The 19,895-nt window shown below is 34.0% G+C and overlaps 1 protein-coding gene across 5 annotated transcripts in view; it reads right to left on the reverse strand.

Annotated features, from left to right (window-relative positions):
* Positions 1 to 19,895, reverse strand: part of PCDH17 (protocadherin 17) — an 89,759-nt gene that overhangs the window by 43,965 nt on the left and 25,899 nt on the right. For 4 of the 5 annotated variants that reach the window (XM_077173645.1, XM_077173647.1, XM_077173644.1 and 1 more), the window contains exons 3-4: positions 16,361 to 16,419; positions 16,031 to 16,203 (exon numbers count right to left, since the gene is read on the reverse strand). In XM_077173645.1, the coding sequence (XP_077029760.1) occupies positions 16,031 to 16,203; positions 16,361 to 16,419 (232 nt within the window). The remainder of the gene's footprint in view (positions 1 to 16,030; positions 16,204 to 16,360; positions 16,420 to 19,895) is intronic. The other variant, XM_077173646.1, reaches the window with a different exon arrangement.

Raw genomic sequence — 19,895 nt, forward strand, 5'->3', positions numbered from 1 at the left:
TCATCAGCAGAGCAGTTAGAAAAAGAAGGTATTTTGGAAAAGAATAAAGATTAAACCACAGAACATTACTCTTTTAATCCATAGCTACTGTGTCTAGACTTCTGTATTCAGATCTGCTCATGCCATGTTCAAAAGAATATAATAGTACTGAAAAGACAAAAAAGAGCAGCAAAGATGATCAAAGTTATGAAAAGGCTTTCATAAGAGAAGAGATTTAATAGACTAACATTTTTCAGCTTGAAGAAGACACAACAAAGGGAAAATATGAAAAGATTTTTGAATCGTGATTGTCACTGAGAAGACTAATAGGAAACAATTATTTACTGTTCCTCCTAAAGCAAGAACTAGGCACTGCCAGTGAAATTATCAGGTGGCAGGTTTCAATCAAAAGCAGTGTGCTTGTACACACACCAAAGTTGTAGAGATTGTCGTACAGGACAAGTTAAGTGTCTGTAACACAAAATCACAAAACAAAAATCCTCACAGGGCTGAAAAAAAATGTCCTTTTTTTTAAATTTTCTTGCATTCTTTCCTTTAGCCTCTTAATTGTAATTGTCCTGAAGTCTCTGTGCAAACGCTGGAGTAACAGGAAATTCCACAAGGTGACTCAGATGTGGCATTTGGGTGGATGATTGAATTACCTTCAGCTGCTGTAAGTGAAGGACAAACACATACTACTGTTGTCCTAGACTGCACAATGAGTCAGTCTGTTACTCCATGTGTAACTTCCACATCTCAACCCTTTTTAGGTGGGGTTGTTTTCAAATGCTTTTAAAGCCCTACAGATTAATATCTTATGTACCAAAGAAAATGTTTAAATCAGTGTGGTAGTTGCTGAATCAGTGCTTGCACTGCACCTTCCCAGCAATTTTTATTACTCTTGCTTTCATATCCATTATTCTGAATGTCAGGGAGCTATTTTTAAGTACTAGCTTAGTTCAGTTTAATAAAAGATATTAAATTATCTGTACCAAAAAATTAAAAGAATTCCTTATTAAGAATTTAGTTTCATAAAATCAAATGCATATGTAGCTACCAGCATGACTGCCCCATACAAGCTACATTTTACAATCTACACTGGAATGGTGACATAGAAAAAGAAAGATGAGACCCGAACTATGAGAAGTCACAGAAGGAATACAGTTAAAAATTTCATATGTCCAATAGAAAATTTACCTGCCTTTTCATTAATTCTTTTATATGTCAAATATTATTACTAAGTTACTGCTTTAAGCTTAAAGTCCCTCCTTTTGAAAATTGCTAGTATTTTTTCCAGGAATATAATAATCATAATATTGAATTCTTATCTTTCTCAGAGTGAAATTTTCTGATGGTAGTAAATAAAAAATTTAGGTAATTTTCAAAAAGCTGAGCGATCTAAACCCCAAATCAGAAATAATATTAAGGGTTAAATTGGCCTGTATTAGCTCTATTGATACAAGGCAAGGTAGAGAGATATTAAAAGCTGTGCAAGGATGTAAACTGAAGAAATTGTTACACTATTTATAGTAATAAACACTTTGGCTTTCCTGTTCTGTAAAATATATAAACTTAGAATATTTTGTGAACTACAAATTTAGCTGTAAATAGCAATGCATAAAGTATTATATGGGACCTTAATCTAAATTATATTTCCCTTAATTTCTGAAATACCAATCTGTAGTCATTTAAAACTGTCTAATTAATATTTTCACAAGAAATCATTATTTTTTATCTTAAAATGGGGAGGATTTGTTTGTTTTATAAATTACTTCTCTATTTTCTCATTCTTTGCAGAAGTAGTTAAATATTGGAGAAACCAAAAAAATTTTTTTTTTTTTTTGTGGGTAAAAAACCAAACCATCAGAAGAAAATACTCAAATTTCCCAAAGAAAAGGGACTGCCTTGAGAGAGAGTGAAAAAATAATCCAGATAGGATGGTTACTCTGTTACTTGTTTTTACGTTAACAAAGCTGAAAGAGCAAACACAAAAGCTGAATACAGTCGTAAGTATTTGAGTGATGTACAGTATAGAGGATTTATTTCCTAAGATAGTTCTGAGAGGCACTTACAGTGTTAAATAGTCATTATTAGGGTTAATCTGTACATGAGAAGGTGTGTAACATATTCCTGACAACAGTGTTCAATTTGCCAAAAATGCAGTTCAATCTTTCTCTGTGTGAGCCTTGCAAGAAAGCAGACTATGTTCTCTATCAATAACACTGATGCTGAATAGCAACTTGTGAGACCAGATCTATATTGTGAAGCATTGCTGGCAAAGATATGTCATCTAGAAGTGTGAAAAATATATATGACAACCCTGTTTCTCACAGCTATTTGGCAGAAAACTGACATTCATGTAGTTATATGAATATATATTTATTTTAGTTTATCTCTTTCAGGGGCACAGTGCAGAAAGGTTAGAAGCACACTTCTTTGTGCCAGCATGTGCAGCACCTCCAGCAGCTGGCTCTGCTGATGGAGCTGAGAGGAGAGTGGCAGGTGTACTCATGCAGATAAAGCTCACCTTGCCATCATAGTGGCACACCCTACAGTGGGTGTGATAAAATGGGATAGAATTAAAGTTTCTTAAACAAATATTTACTTAGATTTAATAGGATTGCTCCTGTATGTTTATGAAATGCCAGTTGATTCTTAAATGTATTTGCTGGGGATTAACAGCTATGCCAGAATCCATTGCTACTTAATGAACATACAAGAACTGTCTTAGATGTTATAAGGAGCTAGGCTTAAAAAGTTCATGAATGACTTCCATTCACCAAATAATAAAAATTTACTGAAGATTAACATTATGTGAGGAACAGATATGTTACACAGAGATCAATCCTTAAATTAATATATTTCTTCATCCCTTGGTATTTAATTAACTTAAATTAAAATAGTTCCAGCAGTCACATAAATAGGTTAATTTATTTTGATTTTAAGAAGTCCATATAATCCAAGACCACGACTTCTTTTCTTGTGAGTCATTTCAGTAAGGCATTTCAGCACATAGGGCTTTTTAGAAGGTTGATCTCAGATTCTAATTTTAAACCTCCAACACACCATACTCCAATGCTTCTGGCACTACCAATTTGGCCATATAAATCCAAACCAAAAGCCAAGTAGATAAATATTTAAGCGAAGCATAAAAAATAATGCACCTTACACAGTCGCCTGGTTTTGTGAGAGAAAAAACAGTTCCCATCTGCAAATATGTGGAAGAGAGAATAACAGGCATGCAAACAGAAATCATATTCCTGCCATGGAAGAGAGATTCAACACCTCTACAGCATGACTGATGAAATGGGAAAGATTTGCTAAATAAATTTGTGATGATGTCTCCAGAATAAATTTGGGCTGGAACAATTAACACCTCTGACACAAATAAGAAACACAGAAGCCCAAAACTGGTAATAAACAATAGTCAGTCTGCAAAAAGCTCATTCCCTCAAAACCTGAGAAGAAATTCTTCTTTCATAGGTTTAGGTATATACAGTTATTTATATCAGTTAGTCATCTTTTACTGACAGTAAAGAGGATGTGATTCATCTTAAACAGATCAAAAGAATCATACTCTGGAAGTACCTCACACTCCTCAGCAGTTCTAGAGAGCTCATCAGCTAATTAACTATAAAGAATTAGGGCAGCTATCTCAGGTGTAGGTGAGATAGTAGGTGAAATGATAGGGACAATGTTCCTGAGAACATGTGGCTGTTCTTTTCTTCAACAGGGTTAGAAAATGTAGAGGTTTGGGAAGCATTCTGTTCCTTTTTTTTGTAACTAAAAAAACCCTCAGGTCTTTCCATATTGTTGTATTTATAGAGGGCTAAAAATCTAGTAGAAAACCAGTGCCTTAGTTTCAAATCTATTTTGGAAATGTAAAATTCAGTCTAAATGAAGATGCCATTAACTAGAATATCCTGTATTTCATTAAGATTTTGAAGCGTACTTTTAACTGTCTTAAACATTTTTCTTAATTTTTTTTCTATTTTCCAGAGTATTATGTTCACACATCTAAAGGAAAAATATCATCCAAGTTTTGTGAAAACTTATTTTTTTAATACAAAGGCTTATGCAAAAAAAATTATATTACCTGACACTGAATCAAAAATGCAAAGATATATTTTGTAAATTTATAACAAAAAAAAAAAAATAGCATACTGTGTTGATTAAATATGGGCAAGGTAAATTTCTGCAAAAAAGCAAGCACTTCTCTGATATGAAATATTTCCAGTTTAGAAATATCTAAATACAGCTCTATTCTAGAAAAAAATACAAATTTCTATCACTTTTCGGCAGAGAATTAAATTTACCAAAAAACCACTACCTCAAACAGTTTCTTACTTCCTATGAAATCTGAATGTTATGATTGCTTGTTTGGTTTTCTTTTCTCCTCTGTGTTATACATTATGTTCCCACACCCTTAACATCTAAGTTAATATTTTTTTTTCTTTTTCTTCCTTTAACTCTCACTCTCTGAGAAGTTTCCATACTTATGCATATCAGAAAAAGACATTTAATAAGTTCACAATAAATCTGAGCCTCTACTGACATCTGAATCTATGTCTTTAAAGAATTTAAAGTGATCTTTAGGTTCTAAGTAGCAATGAAGTTCTCAGGCTTTAAATGCTGGCATATTTTGAGGCTTTAAATACTGGCTTATTTTGCCATACCTATGAGGGTTACACATCTCCTGAAATCACTGTAAAATAATGGTGAATTAGTAATTGAGGTAAAATTTCTCAATAACAAAAGGAAGGTGAGTTCACACTAATCAGTAACAGTCCAGACGGTGTTTGGGAGGCTCTTTTCTTGTGCCAAAATTTTAGCAACATATTTCTGCTATTCTCCATAAACTAAGAAAAAAAAGTGAATGCACAGAAAAAAAAAAACATATAAAAATATAAAGGAATGAAAACATTCATTAATAATAAAGAATTAATAAACAGACTAGAAATGTAAGAAAAATATAAATATTATCAATACTTTTGTATAAAAAAAAGGTATCCATAAGAAAAATTCACAATTTTATATGCCATGGGCTTAAACACCTTCTGGGATTTTATTTTCACTGTCAATATACTGAAGAAGACAAATTTTGAGTGAAGTTTTATTTTGGAGGTCCAAACTTGACTTATTTTTTTATTGCAAACATGAATGCCAAAATAATTTTGTTTTGTTTTGTTTTGTTTTGTTTTGTCTGGGTGTTTTGTTGTTGTTGGGTTTTTTTGGGTTGTTCTATTTTTTGGTTGGTTGGGGTTTTTTTGGTTTTTGGGTTTTTTGGGTTTGTTTGTTTTTTGTTTTTGTTTGGTTGGATTTTTTAAAATAATTTTAATGGTCCAGTTCAGCAATGGCTCTGGTTATTCATGTACTCTGGTAATCCTGAGAAGCAAAAAAGCAGAACACCAGCAAGTAAAGCTGAGTTTAAAGCTTTCCTTACAGCAGTAGCTTCAATGTTCACTGTAGCTTTGTGTCTCCATCCTTCTCTACTCATGTACTTCCCCTCAAAAAGAAGCAATTTATGTGAACTTTTCTAACAACAAAATACCATAAGGATAAGGGACAGAATCCTTGCTTCAAATCAAATTAGCAATGCTGAAAAGAAATATGACTAGTCAAAACTAATCAGACATGAAATGCAGGAATATTCCATAAAGTGCAGGAATATCCCACAGAGTGCAGGGATATTCATATTCAGCAGCACAGACAGATCCAGTATACACTTCCCAGGGCCATGAAGGTTACAGATGTGCTGCAAAAGTCTCTCCACAGGGTCAGAGCAGACACAGTTCTGTTTCTGTTTTCTTTTTTATGTTTGATTTGCACCTTTTGAAAGGTTGTTTGGGCTCTGTAGCTGTCTAGAGATCTTGTCTTTAAACTGCACTTTTTATGTAAGAACTGTATTCATTTGTTCAAATAAAAATTGGGTCAGATAGTGCTATACATTATTAAATAGATATTTTAAAACTTTATTTGTAAAGTACCACTTTACAATTATATACTCTATTTTATTCTGACAGCTTTTGCCTCGGAATTATTATTCTTTCTAAAACAACCTTTATGAAAAAAATTGAGTCTTTTTTGTAAATAGATTTGTGAATTTTTCTCATAGTGGCATTTTTAAAACAAGCAAGCATAAAATTAAATTTTTCTATAATGTTAGGATTTATATAGATTACAAAATTTGGTTTTCAGGGATATCATTAATGATGTCTTATTTTTGTATTTATAAGTATGTATGTGGACATATATAGACATGTGTACTACATATGTACTATGCATTAATAATAATACATAATAAAAGACTATTCATTTTTGATATGTAATTACATGAACATCCCCACTAATTTATATAAACAATTTATGAATTTAAAAAACCTGGAAGAATAGGGTCCTAAATTTAAAAAAAAAATACTGATACTTTTCTTAAATAAAGGGGTACTATCTGTGCCACAGTGTGACTTGGTTATACTGGGCATATGCTCTTCTCCATTTCGCTCTGCAGAGGGGAGCAGATGGAATTAAATATAGCTTGGCATACGGCACAGGGGCAGCCATGGAGCACTATTTTTTAGTACCATGCAGGCATTACCAGCTCTATATACATTCGAGATGAAACACAAAAAAGGGCATGTCACCTTCAGGAAAGGGTAGTAGTCAGGGAACATCTGTTATACATGCAGTGCTCCCTGTAGAAAGAACTGAAACATGATGAAATATGCATCAAAAGTTCCCTGTGCACTGAGGTACATTAAGTCCCTTTCAAACCATATGAAGCCCACTTGGGGGAGGGAGGTTATTTGAGTGCAGCAGCTGGAATAGGAGAAAGCAGCAGCAGGGAATGGAAACCAGCTGTTCTGCCATTCTGGAGATCCAGTTGGGCAGTAGGTGCACAGAGGCTGATCCATGGCACTGTGTATCACTGGAGTACAGAGACTTTGTCTACAGAGATACAGACTCACTAAGTTCCATTGGTTAATTGTTCTGCAGCTCTGTCTCTGAGCCAAGACCATGCTAAATGCTGCATATTATTGTTGGGAAGCACTAATAATCCACACTCCCTGCAATTCTCTAACATGGTGAGTTCTTCAAGATGAAGATGTTCACAGAGAAGACAATGAGGAACAGATCAGAGCAAATATTTTCTTTCAGTATGTTTTACTCAGGATTGGACAGTGCAATACATCCCCATATTTCATTCTGGCACCATAAAAAGCAGGACTAGAGTAGATCCTCTGGCCCTGGACAGTTTAAAATAAATGTAGATTATCACTGACAAATGTGTATTTATTCTGTTTTAAAAATCTCCAGGAAAGGGTATTCTTTAACTTACAGGGGTAGTCTACTACAGTGGCTACACCTCTTTATTATAAAGTTCTGTCTCAAATGTAACTTAAATACTTCTCCCAGAAAATTAAACAAAAAGAAAAGAAAATGCAAGCACTATCCTGTTTATAACAACTTTATATACACAAAGACCTTTATTATGCTTCACTCCAGTCCTTGTTCATTTAAACACACACAGATTCTAAACAAACACTTCTTTCAAACTTCACCTACAGGCAATGTTTCACAAACCTTTACTTTCTGCTGTTATTATACTTCTTTTTTGATTTTGAATCCTTCCAGATCTATCTCTAACATATGCCCACAAACTGCATACTGTAGATGTATGCCTAATTAGAGCATGCTGCAACTCAGGCCCAAATTAAAATAAGCCACATTTCCCCCTCTGGAAGCCATGGTATAGAAGAAAAGTAGTATGTAAACAGAAAAAAGGCCATGAAAAGGACAGTCTCTATTAGTGTGCACAGATATTAGGAGATACTCTTTGTTCCAGAAGAACAAAATACAATTAGTAGTATTCCAGCTAAAGCATTGCTGAATGGAATAATTAACTCCTGTCTCTTATTTAAGACACTTCTCTTTTGTCTTCCCCAGCTGGACATAGAACTATTGATAAATACAATAATTCAGATTTCCAACTAATATGTGTCATCTAATAATATGTGTCATCTTCATGGGAACTCCATCTGCAGAACATTGCTTCTTTTTGGTGAAAAGAATGTGGCTGCAATATGCAATGGGATTTTGTTAAATCTTGTCCACTATTGTGGTTTATCATATCAGTATTTTCTGTTGACTTAATAAGAGGAAACACATAAATTATAAAATGATGATTTCAAATGATGAAGAGAGAAGATGCATTCATTTTGCCTTCTCTATATTATTGAATAAACACACATACCTTCATATGTATGGGGTTTTTTTTAATACTCTAATTCTATGTATTAATTAATTAAAATAAACCTGTAAGTACACCATTCAAGGACATTTTCAGACACAGAGCAAGAGTAAGGAATAGACTCTCTAGTCCTGTTACAATAGTTTCCTTGATATTAAGTATTCATCCAATATATGAATATATGCCCTAAAATATTCATTAACAAAAGTAAGCACAAGTAGTGAACATCCATTTATCACCCAGGGAAATGCATAAAACCTGATACTATGAAAACTATTTATTTTCTGATTTCCTTGTTTCAAAAGTTGTTGATCTTTCTATGCCCCCACTTTTCTTTCAATTTATAAAAAGAATCTGAAAAGAAGAAATGTTAGCTGAAGATAATGATTTTGACATAGAAGGACCTCATCTTACTGAGAACTGCAAATCCTTCCCTTGCTCTTCTGGTGGGAATAAAGTGAAAAGATAACTTATGGATTCTAAGCCTTTCAAGAACAAACTGCAGTACAATAACTGTGCTCAGCCCCAGGAAAGGCAGTGTCAAAACAGAAAGTACAGCAAGGATGTAATGAGATTTCCACTAGTGACAGGGGAGGGATATTCTGCTTTGTTGCCTCTGAAGTAAAGCAGAAAGAGATGAGCACCAACAGCTACAGCACCAAATATTAGAATCTCAGATACGAGACTTATGGTAATAGACTTGTGATCTTGAAGTGCATGGTATGAATTAATTTGCAAATAAGCTCATCAAAGAAAACTCTTCTGAAATTTATGAATACTTTTATTGGTGCAGTCATGAACTTTTCAGATGTTAGTAAGGGCATTATCTAAATTGATTCAATAGTGAAGCATCCAATGAAAACAAAACAGGTCCAAAATACACATAATTTTCAACCACTGAAGTATTTTTAAATTATAAAATAGTAGAAATAATATGGAGGAGAAATGAAATTACCTAAAAATGTAGCATGACACACCAAATGGTGCATAGATGAAGTTGTGCTGAATGGCTGTAATCCCTCTCTGCCACAGTGACATATTTGTGTCTACTGATGGAGAAAGCTCTTTCTGTATGTTTTGAAAGTCAGTTATAAAAATTTTCCCCCTTATCTTTGGCTAAATGCATTAATTGTGGGATATGCTGCTCACAAAATTTCACAGCTACCAGATATATGATGGCAATAATCTGCCAGGTGATGAAACATGTACCTGATTAAAACCCCAGTTTGGCAGAACACAGCACCGGTTGAAATGCAGCATAATGGGCAATTACAGGCAGCAATAATAGGCTAAAGCAATCTGATGCAAACCGTATTCACTGTCACTTCAGCTGCTAGAATGTTTGCACCACTCTTCTATTTTGTGTCAACAAAATAGAGGCAGAGAAGTCATGAGGCATTAAGTGAATATAGCCCTTCTCCTGTAGGATGCCACTTCACTTCTTTTTCTGACTTTCCTGTTCTTTTAGGACAAATATTTTCTTCCTCACACATCTCATTCATTACCTGTATAGCATTGCTTGAAAACCAAAGCTGCTTGTGTACTTCTGAGAAGAGAACACTGTGGTGAAGCTGTGCCTGGGAGCCCTCCCACCTATAACGAGGAAGCACCAAACAAAGTGGATTCTGCCTTGAAACTGTCACACAGCTTCAATCATAAATCTCAACTTGGTATAAAAATACCTGAAATCTAAAAGATGAACTTAAATTGACTGGTAGACTAGGAGATTGTCTAAAAATAGAAGCTAAACCATGAGAGATATTCAACATAATACTCTGAGTGAAAAAAAGTTGGCAGATATGAGAGTTTTCTCTTTATTTTGTCTAAATCCATCATATAATTTGCTGTAGACATTATACAGCAAAAGATATGTCATAGATTACTAGGTATTAACATGAGAAAAGCTGACTATCATCTGTACAGCAAAGGCAACTGACCTGCATTTTTCTCTGTAGTTCATTAACTTTGGTTACAAGGGAGAATATAATTCTGATCTCTCAAAAAAAGGGAACTATTGAATAGTTGCACAGTCTAGCTCAGCCCAAGTAACAAAATCTTGCAAAAGTATTAGATCATCTTAAAATGCTTGAGATCAAGACACTTAGAACATTTGAAACTTTTTATAAGTTTCCTCTGACTAAAAGTGAAATATAAATTTAAAAGTTTAATCCCAATCAAAGTTTCAATATCACCATTCACAAAGACTTATAAGTAGTATGAAACCAATAATAATGCTGGTAATTTTCATATATTTAGAAGTAATGTTTCACTGAACCAAGTAATCACAGCAGAAAAAAGGAAAGAAGTAATGTCAGTGGCTGCAGTGTCATATTGAACTTGCTATGCACACCAGAGTAGATGTCAAAGAATTATTTTTCATAAAGCTCTGCACTTCTACCTACATTTAAATCTTAAAATCTCATCAGTAGAATAAGGCTAAAATCAAATATCTCCAGCTTATTGATAACTAATTTGGTCAATCAGAAACAGTTACATTACAGATAAGTCTTCTTTGACCTATGCTAGTCCTCATCTAGGATCATACATGTGCTTGCATAAAAAACAAAACCAAAAGAAAATATGAGAAAAATATATAGAAAAGAACAAACAGAAGCAGAAAATTCAAGACTCAATACCTCATTTTTTGTGGGCTTCACCTAAAAATTTCCAGAATTTACAGTTGTAGAAACAGATTCTACTACTGAGACATACCAAAAAAAAAAAAGGAAAGAGACCCTCAATACAATTAAGTTGCTCTTAGAGCTTTCCTGGAAATCAATTCATCAGGTGAAATTGGAAAATGGATACTGTGTGCAAGTAAACAGCAAGTTAGCATCTTACCTGACCATATTAGAAGTTAGCAAGTAAGAAAGGATGGCAGTGCTGGACATAAAGACTATTAAGTGGTGTCAGAGCAAGAAGGGCAGTCTGACAGATATTCTGAGCACAGAGAGAATGTGACAGATGTTCTGTCCAGACGAGAAAACCTATGTGAGGAAGCATTGTTGAACAAAAGATTTCACATGTTGTGCCAGCTCCTGGAGACTCCCAGCCTCCATCAGTTTCTCAGAAAAGGCCATCACCAGTTTTGCAAACTTTGAAAAGAAATATTTCTCCACAATCTTCCTATTATCTCATTAAGCTGGTGTATTCATAAAAGAACTCATCATTCCCAATGGCACGGAAAGCATTGGTGGTGATGTCAGACAGCAGAAATGTGCTTGATGAACTTTCTGCACTTATCAGTCTAGACTGATTCTAACTCAGTTAAACAGAATGGATTTTAATTATCCAAAAGACTCTAGCAAGATTATGCCAAGAAAATTAATGGATAGACCAGAAAAATTGTGGTAAAAAAATTTTTGTAATTTCTGCTCTGCTGCAGATGGATAATGCAGGATACTTGATTTCTAGGATCAGTCTTGTTTAGAAATGGAGACTGCAAATGAACAAGTTACTACAGACTTGTTATGTGAACACGTTCAGTGGGTAAACACAAAGGGTAACAAACTGTTCATAGAGAGTCTCTAGAACTGATATAATTTTTATCTCTAAGACTTACATGCAGAACTGCATAAGTTGTGATGCAAATGTATTTTTGTTGTGATGAAGAAAGACCTATTATATTTTCAAATTACACTTAGTATCACTTTTTTCATGTACATACATTACATTTCTTTATACTAGTAACAACACCCTACACTAAAATGGTGCTCTTTTACAGAGAAGCCTGATGGGCAGCCTTAGTCCTAGAGGAGACCCTGACAACTATGCTATGAAGAGTTTAATTTCACCCTTCCTCCAAGCAGTTGCTTCTGGTTATTTTCTTTATTCTCAGGATCCACACTATTGTTAATGAGGCAACAGCAAATGCAGAAATGGCTCTTCTATGGGATGCAGCTGTGAATGGCAAGCAACTGTGTTGAAAGAAAGATGTAACGCACAATGATAAAGCAAAAATTCAACAAAGCTACTGAATTTGGAGATATTTAATCCCTTGAAGTTTTTTTGACAAACACATGAAAGTGTAGATTTACAATGGAACAAGAAAACACAGACAGAAAAAAAAAAAACAAAAAAAAAACAGAACAAAAGAAAAAGAAACTAAAAATTCCTGGGGAAATCTAACAAAGACAATAATTTATGAGTAACTACAGAAAAGTCCATAACTTGGTATTCTTTACTGATTATAAGGTAAGCATATGCAGGATTCACTAAGTATAAGATTAACATCTTGCTGTTTTACTGCTCCCTTGTAGATATTATTGTTTATGTTTTATGGGTTACGATATAATTTCCAGCTTTGGATACCTTTAAAGAAATATAGATTATTGAGGTTATTCTTAAACCATACCATACAAAACAATTGTTATTTAAATGCAAAAAGTGAATATTACATGCTAAAATAGATGTGTTCAAAACTAATAATTCTTGTAAGACTTCTGTGTAGGGTGATCTCTAACTGTCCAAACTAGTGATAGGGTTTAAAGTATCAGCAATAGAAGTGGAAAAAAAGACAGGTAAACAAGTCTAATTTATCCAAAACCATTATATTAAAAGAGTAGCAGGCATATGGAAAAAGCTGTTTAGTAAGACAGCTGATTAAGATAGCACAAGTAGGCTTAAGAGACTATAAGAGATATTCTTATGCAGAAAGTGGCTTGGATATAACAGCAAGTGAGTATAAGGCTGAGATAACTAAAGTGGGACGTGCTTATTGTAACACAAGACTTACTGTCATGAAAATTTTTACAGTTTGGGGGGGTTTTCTGCTTTCATTAAGGCCATTCTATAAGCATTTCATTAATTATCAAATTAATTATATCTAATTTACATTGTCTTTCTCATTTGTGAAAATGTTTAAAATCACTACCAGACAAAACTTGCTATCAGGATATATTTTCCTTGAAATCAAATATTTCAATAGTAAACTGACAGGCTCTATCATTCACTGTTTTCATTAATTAAATGAAAATCATAAAGTAAGTTTGACTGCTTTCCATCTCATGCTGAAATCAGAAGAGATCTTGTCTACAAAAAATTATTTTTGTAAAATTTCCTACTTTGTTACTGAGAGAAGCACAATTGCTGTAGTGCTGCCAGCACACTTTTTATCACAGTATGGCCTTTTAATTTGGGCTAGAGTGGCTCAAAACTGTAGTCAAAACACTGGTACAATCAGAATTCTTATTACTGCCATGGGCAGAATTGGATGCCTGACAATAGTGTTTGGAATTACATGAGGAATATGTCAAACTTAACTCATTTTTTAATTAGGATTCTCACATCGAGATCCTAACTTCATAGTTAATCCAGATGATTTTTCAATAATTTCCTAAGATTTAATTATTAGTGTTGTTCTAACAGCAGAAGCTAAAGTATTTTAAATATCTTTAAAAGAAAATAATTAAGCCTAGAACATGGCTACAAAATAGCGAATTCCCATCCCTGTATATAATCCAGAATGATGACAGAAACACAACTTCTGATATTGCTTCAGGCATTGCTGGAGACAATTGTTTCTAGCAAGCTTTCCATCTCCTTTTCCCAGAAAACAATTTTTCTCTAAAGAAAAATTAAATTATTTTTCTACCCTAATCACATATATCATATTTCTTACCCTCCTTCAACTTGGCTTATGACTAGAGAAAACAATTTTATTTATCTTCTTTCAAAAGAGAAATATTACATTGGGCTAAGAACCCTAATCATACTAAGCTCAATGACAAGTAATCATTGATTTCATTGGCAACACCACATAGCACCACATTTGTTACTGCGATGACCTGAAATCTCATAAGGTGCTTGATGCAGGTTCAGTTTTCATATTACAACAATGATTTTATTATAGCACACTAGAGACAGAAGAGTTCATTCAAGCAAACAAATTTATATCATTACTATTTGTAATTATATTTGGAGGAAAGAAAAATATTTTAAAAAATGGAAAAAATAGTTTGTCTCTCTATCCCCATTATTTATTTTCTTCAGCAAAGAAATTCACATAAACAGCCACTGCTGTAGATCAGTGGCTGACAGTACTTAACGTCCACAATTCAATATATATTTCAGATGAATATGAAGAATTCATCTGAGTGATTGGAATAAATTTTCCTTGATGAATAGGGCAGCTCAGCTAGGTATAATGACGAATGTAAACCTGCATCTAACTCTTTGCATTATAATGAAATTAAGCAATGGGCATGGTTGGCATAATGTGCTTACTAGATTGCATATATTTTGACCAGAATTGAGTTTGATGCTGCTGGACAAACTGCAGTATTATGAACACTGGCCATACAGTCCTTTTCTTAAAAAACAGTCATTTCTAATCTGAATACTAGATAGTTTCCTAGTGAAACTTTAAAAATTTGAAAGCTCTTTCATTGCTATCCTTGATAGATGGAAATCCAGAATTTTTGTCTTCATGTCACACAAAACTGAGAGAATAAGACATATGTTCCAATAGCTTCTTTAAAAAAAAAAAATCCTGCACTGCATCTTTATACAGATCAATGTCCAATTATAAGCAGGGAGTTGCTGTAGCAAAAGGTCAGGAAAAAATAATCTTTCCGGCATTTATTACTTGGAAAATAAGGTCACATATAAGGTCAACCTCCAAATGTATAAAGAATAAATTATACTTCAGCATTCTAAATGTTCTGCACTGCAAAAATTATATTGCAATCTCAACATAATCAGAAAAATGAAGTTGAATATGTATTTCCTTATGACTGTACTACACATCAGACTAAGCTAAGAGGTGAAAAACCGAGGTCCAATTAATCAACAATTAATAAAAAGCTTATCAGATATTTCTGCTTAATTAGAAATATAACTTCTTATTAAGCCTGACTGATTTAATAATTTCCTAACTATCTTTAACACGGAGACACCCTCCCCACAACAGAGTAAAATAATGGAAAACATACAAAACATTTAAAAATCATTCAGTGATGCACTTCTTTATTGCTTACAGCACGGAAGCAAAACATAAAGGCAGAGAATGCTCAAGTGCTTTGTCTGTCTGATTCTCTAAAAAAAGAAGTGCATCCTTGGAAATAAAAAACCTCCTAATTAGATAAAACACATCTGAAAAAAAAAAGAATTGGACACAGTTTGAGGAAATAATTATGCTTGTTTGTCAGAATGAATGTTGGCAGAGAACATTGTCATTGTCCTGATCTAAGTCATTTTGCTGTTTCACAGACAGTCTCAATCTTTGCTATCTTCACAGGATGTGAATGAAAGTACACTGAAAATAAGATTTTATTAGTATTAGTATATAAGACACTTCTTACGGTACTCTTAATTGTGGAATCAACCTTATAAATAGGAAAATGCATCCATGAAATGAAAACCTCTTCTGATTCATTTTTACTCTTGTCTTTTATGCAAAGCATTTTCTTTTCCTCTTCTCCAAACTACATGAGGAATATAAATGACTGGTGTTCTTTTATCTGTTGCAGTTGTGTCTAGTTTGAATTTCTAAATCAGGCTTTGACAGAAGGATTGTATATAATATATCACAGGCAATGCCAGTGGTGATAGAGTATATCCTAATCCTTTTCAAAAGTACTAATTTTTTTTTTTTAATCTGCCTTGGACACTTGTGGTTTCATTTTATGTTCATTCTGAAAGATACTGTGTTCTTTTTTCTGGGCTAATGACAAGATTTACTGTTTTCTCTGATAATAATATCAGTGGTTTACTCCTTTCTGATAAACCACAACTGCAATACTAATAGGTTGATAATGACGTTTTAGACTTTACGCTTTTGTAGGCATTGCAGACTTCACTCACCTTGTTCAAGTGGCTGGCTTTTAGTTGAAGTAGTTTTCATCTTGAGTGCCTCCCTAACAGACATGTCACAGCAGGAGCCTTTGTTAGTGTCTTGGTCACTGTCAGCCTGATCACTGTCCCCATGCCCGCTGTCCCTCAAGCTGGCTCTTTCTGGATCCTTGAACGTGGAGCTACTGAAAAACATATTGAAAAAAAAGAAAAAAAAAAGAAAAAAAAGAGAGAGAGAGAGTGTTGTATTTACTTGTTCTAAGTTGAATTGTACTCTCTGGCAAAGCAATTTTGACAAGAATGCAAATGGGGAAGCCAAGAAAGTTATTTAATAGGCCTTACCTTTGAACAAACTGCTGCCTGCTGCCCATGTAATTGGGCTCTGCGGGAAAATTGTCTGTCTGTGAAAGAGAAGGAAAAAAATACGTATAGTTGTACACTGGACAAATCTCCTGCAGAGCAACAAGATTTCCTAGAGGAGAAATGATTAATAATTCAAAAATTCCCTTAATCTTCAGATTTGTACATTTTAATTAAATTGGAAAATGCTGGCATGTAATTATGTGCTCAGAACAATTAAATGATTCCGGTCCACAAATTACCTGCTAAAGTAAACAATGAAACTCCAATAAGTGGCATTCTCTGTTAGTAACCTGACAGATGACTCTGTTTATGTTTTTTCATTAGATAGATATTAAGACTGATGGTTATTGAAAATGAGAGAAAAAAATAACTCTTGCATATTAAAAAAGTGAATTATTCAATAATACTAATTTTTAATCATAATTACATCATCTACTGGGATTCTGAAGCTCTTGCTGCTGTAATACAGTTTTGTATGCTGCTATATTACACTTGAATTGAAAAAAATAAACAAAAAATCAAGAAAATTGATGGCTGATTAGCTGTGGGGTTTCTCAGATGCTACTGGAAAAATGCAAGTATGAAAATATTTGGATTTCCTCTCTTTAATTTTCATCAGTATTAATATCTATTTCAGAATAATGAGAACCACACATGCAAATGAGAATATTGAATGATCACTGCTGACAAGTAGTTTTTAAAAGAAGATACTTTCATTAAGTCTGTCATGTATATTTTTAGCAGCATGAGCCAAGTAACTGTAGAAGCAGAAGTATTAAAAGGATCCAGACCAACATGGAGTCCTGCCAAAGGGAACTGAATTCCCCTTGTATCATTAGCTGAAGTTCTTTGGGAGAAAGAGAGACTGCATCATTCAGAAAACTCCGCATACTGTACATTCACGCACGTCACTTCTTCTTGCAGCTGACCTAGCGACAGAGCTTCTACTGTTTTCTGCATCACTTCACATCACACCACTCTGCTCCGCAGCAGCTCCGGCTTTCGCAGCAGCATCCAGCGGATCAGTATCCGTAACACGGCCAGCACTCAATTAATGGAGCTGAGGGCCTGAGATTTAATGTCACACAGCAAGTGCTTACACAGGTGACGGGGATCTTAGATATTTGGACTTCCCTGCCACTCCCCACTCCCCATTTTTTTGTCTTTGTTTTGGTTTTATCAGTAGGAGGTAATTAGAAATACTTGCTACTTCTTGTATGGTTGGAGTATTTGAGCTTGGAAAAGAGGCAAAAAGTTTTATCCAGAATTTAAGTCATTGCTGTTTGCAACAGAAATTGGGCAGACACCTGTTACTCCCAAGGGACTTGTGAAATAGATGTGCTTGTATACCATGGATGTATTTGTGTTTTAGAGAAGGGGTGGAAAATATAGAACCATCTTCCGTTCAGCATGTATGTCAATGTACACTGCACTTCCTTCTAGTTTCTAAATCCTTTTGTTCAAAAAATAAGATTATAACACATACTATATTCACATCCATCCTAGCTTTAGTATATGCAATTAGAATAAAAGTTCATCTTCACATTTAGTATGTATCAAGTTAGAAAAAACAAATATTGGAAACAACAAAAAAAGGAGGTATATTTCAGCATTCTTATGTGTATTTCTCAAATGCAGCACATCATATTTTTGAAGCAGCTATAATTCTGCTGTTTCTTTTCTTCTCACAAGTTTCAAGCTAATATCTCTCTTTTGTGCAGCAAAAAGAGAGATATATATACACTCATATACAACCATTATGGCACTTACAGAACCCAGCACTTATCAACCTGAATAAACCTTTACAACTGCAGGACTCATGTCTCTTTTTTATGTCTAATATCTCAAATAGAGATATCCAGGAAAACTGACCTTATGCTTTTACTTACGTAAGACATCTGTCTCCTCCTAAACACAGCTGCTACCAGAATCAACATTTCCATTTTTCATTACATTGGCAGTCAAAATGCCTGCTATAAACTGCTTTTTCATTCATTCTCTACCATTAGAAGTCAGACTTTTGTCCTGAAAATAATTATAACTTCTCCTTTTTGATGGTTCTAAGAACTTAACTGTAAACTGGACCACTGTAAGAACTAGTCGTAATTTTTGTCTCTGCTTTTTCATAGCAAAAGAGCATTTCATGCATCCTGATGAGCCAATATACAGATATTAAAATAGAAGATATGACCACATCTTAGCTGCTGAGAAATTCTGCATTTATGGTAATCATTAAAGACCTTTAATGACCTAGATAATAATTTGACCAATTTTCTTCATATTGTATTTTGCTTCTATGAAGCAATTTTTGCAATACTATGAATTGGGTGCCATGTCACAGCAAGTTCATTATTACAAAAGAACAAATGTAAGTACTTGATGATCATATACAGACACAGAGCTCAGAGTTGAATACTGTTCTTTCTGCATTAAAAGCATTAGTCCTTCTTCTATGAATTATGATGGTATGATGCTTGTGTTGAGCTGTAACAGCCCTCTGAGATACAGGCAGCAAAGGGAGAACTGTTTCATGTATGAAAATATCTATTAAATTTATGATAAATAAAATAAAATCATTTTAAGGTTTGACAGTTTGGAGGAATCTTAGAAATGTAAACATCTGCTTCACAATGGATGAGAGAGACGAATGTCTAACATGTCTAACTCCCTTAAAATCTTTTTTTTTTTTGTTTTAATCCCAGTTGAAGTGAGAGGTCATATACTTAAATTTTTTACACTTTAACATTTATGGAAGTGATATTACACATTCCAGCTCATGAATTAATCATACCTCTTTAAATTGCATAGCTGTAACTCAAAGAAACAAATACTACCTAAAAAGTCTAAAAACCCTCTTGTTCTTCTCTGGATATACAGCCCTTTCTAGGACAACAAAATCACCAAAACTCCAAACTTCTAGTTTAAAGGTAGGTTACAGTTCACCTGCAGAAAAACACCTAAATTCTAGTCAGCTACTCTAGCTAATCAAAATCCCTCAATGTGCCTTTGAGAAATACAAACTATCCCATTTGGTCATCTAGTGTCAGGTACATCATACTCCTGGGGAACATTATTGGCATGGGGGAATCTTGACAACCAGCAAGATATCCAGTGCAATAGTTAAAGCCAAATAAGATGCATCAGGTCAGAAGTGAATTGCCTGGAATTGCAGTCTGTTGCTAAATAACCAAAAATTATTCAAATGCCAGCATCGTTAACTTTCTGAAGAACAAAATAAAACAGATTCCACCCTCGTTCTCACTCTCCCTCCAAAAAAATCTCCAGGAACAATCTGTCTCCAAAAGTCACCAGAGTTAAACAGTAAAGAAATGTGGTTTTTTTATCTCTGTGATTCAAAACTGAGGGCTGGAGTATCAACTAGATCACCAGCAGCTACCACAGCACAGGTTCTCCAGTAGCAGGACAAAATGTTATCTAAAATTAAAAAAAAAAGCAGAAATGTCCACTGCCACCAGAAAACTAAAGTCTGTGATACCAACCTAACTGTCCAAAG

This window comes from Agelaius phoeniceus, chromosome 2, assembly GCF_051311805.1.
Source record: "Agelaius phoeniceus isolate bAgePho1 chromosome 2, bAgePho1.hap1, whole genome shotgun sequence".
Lineage (NCBI taxonomy): Eukaryota > Metazoa > Chordata > Aves > Passeriformes > Icteridae > Agelaius > Agelaius phoeniceus.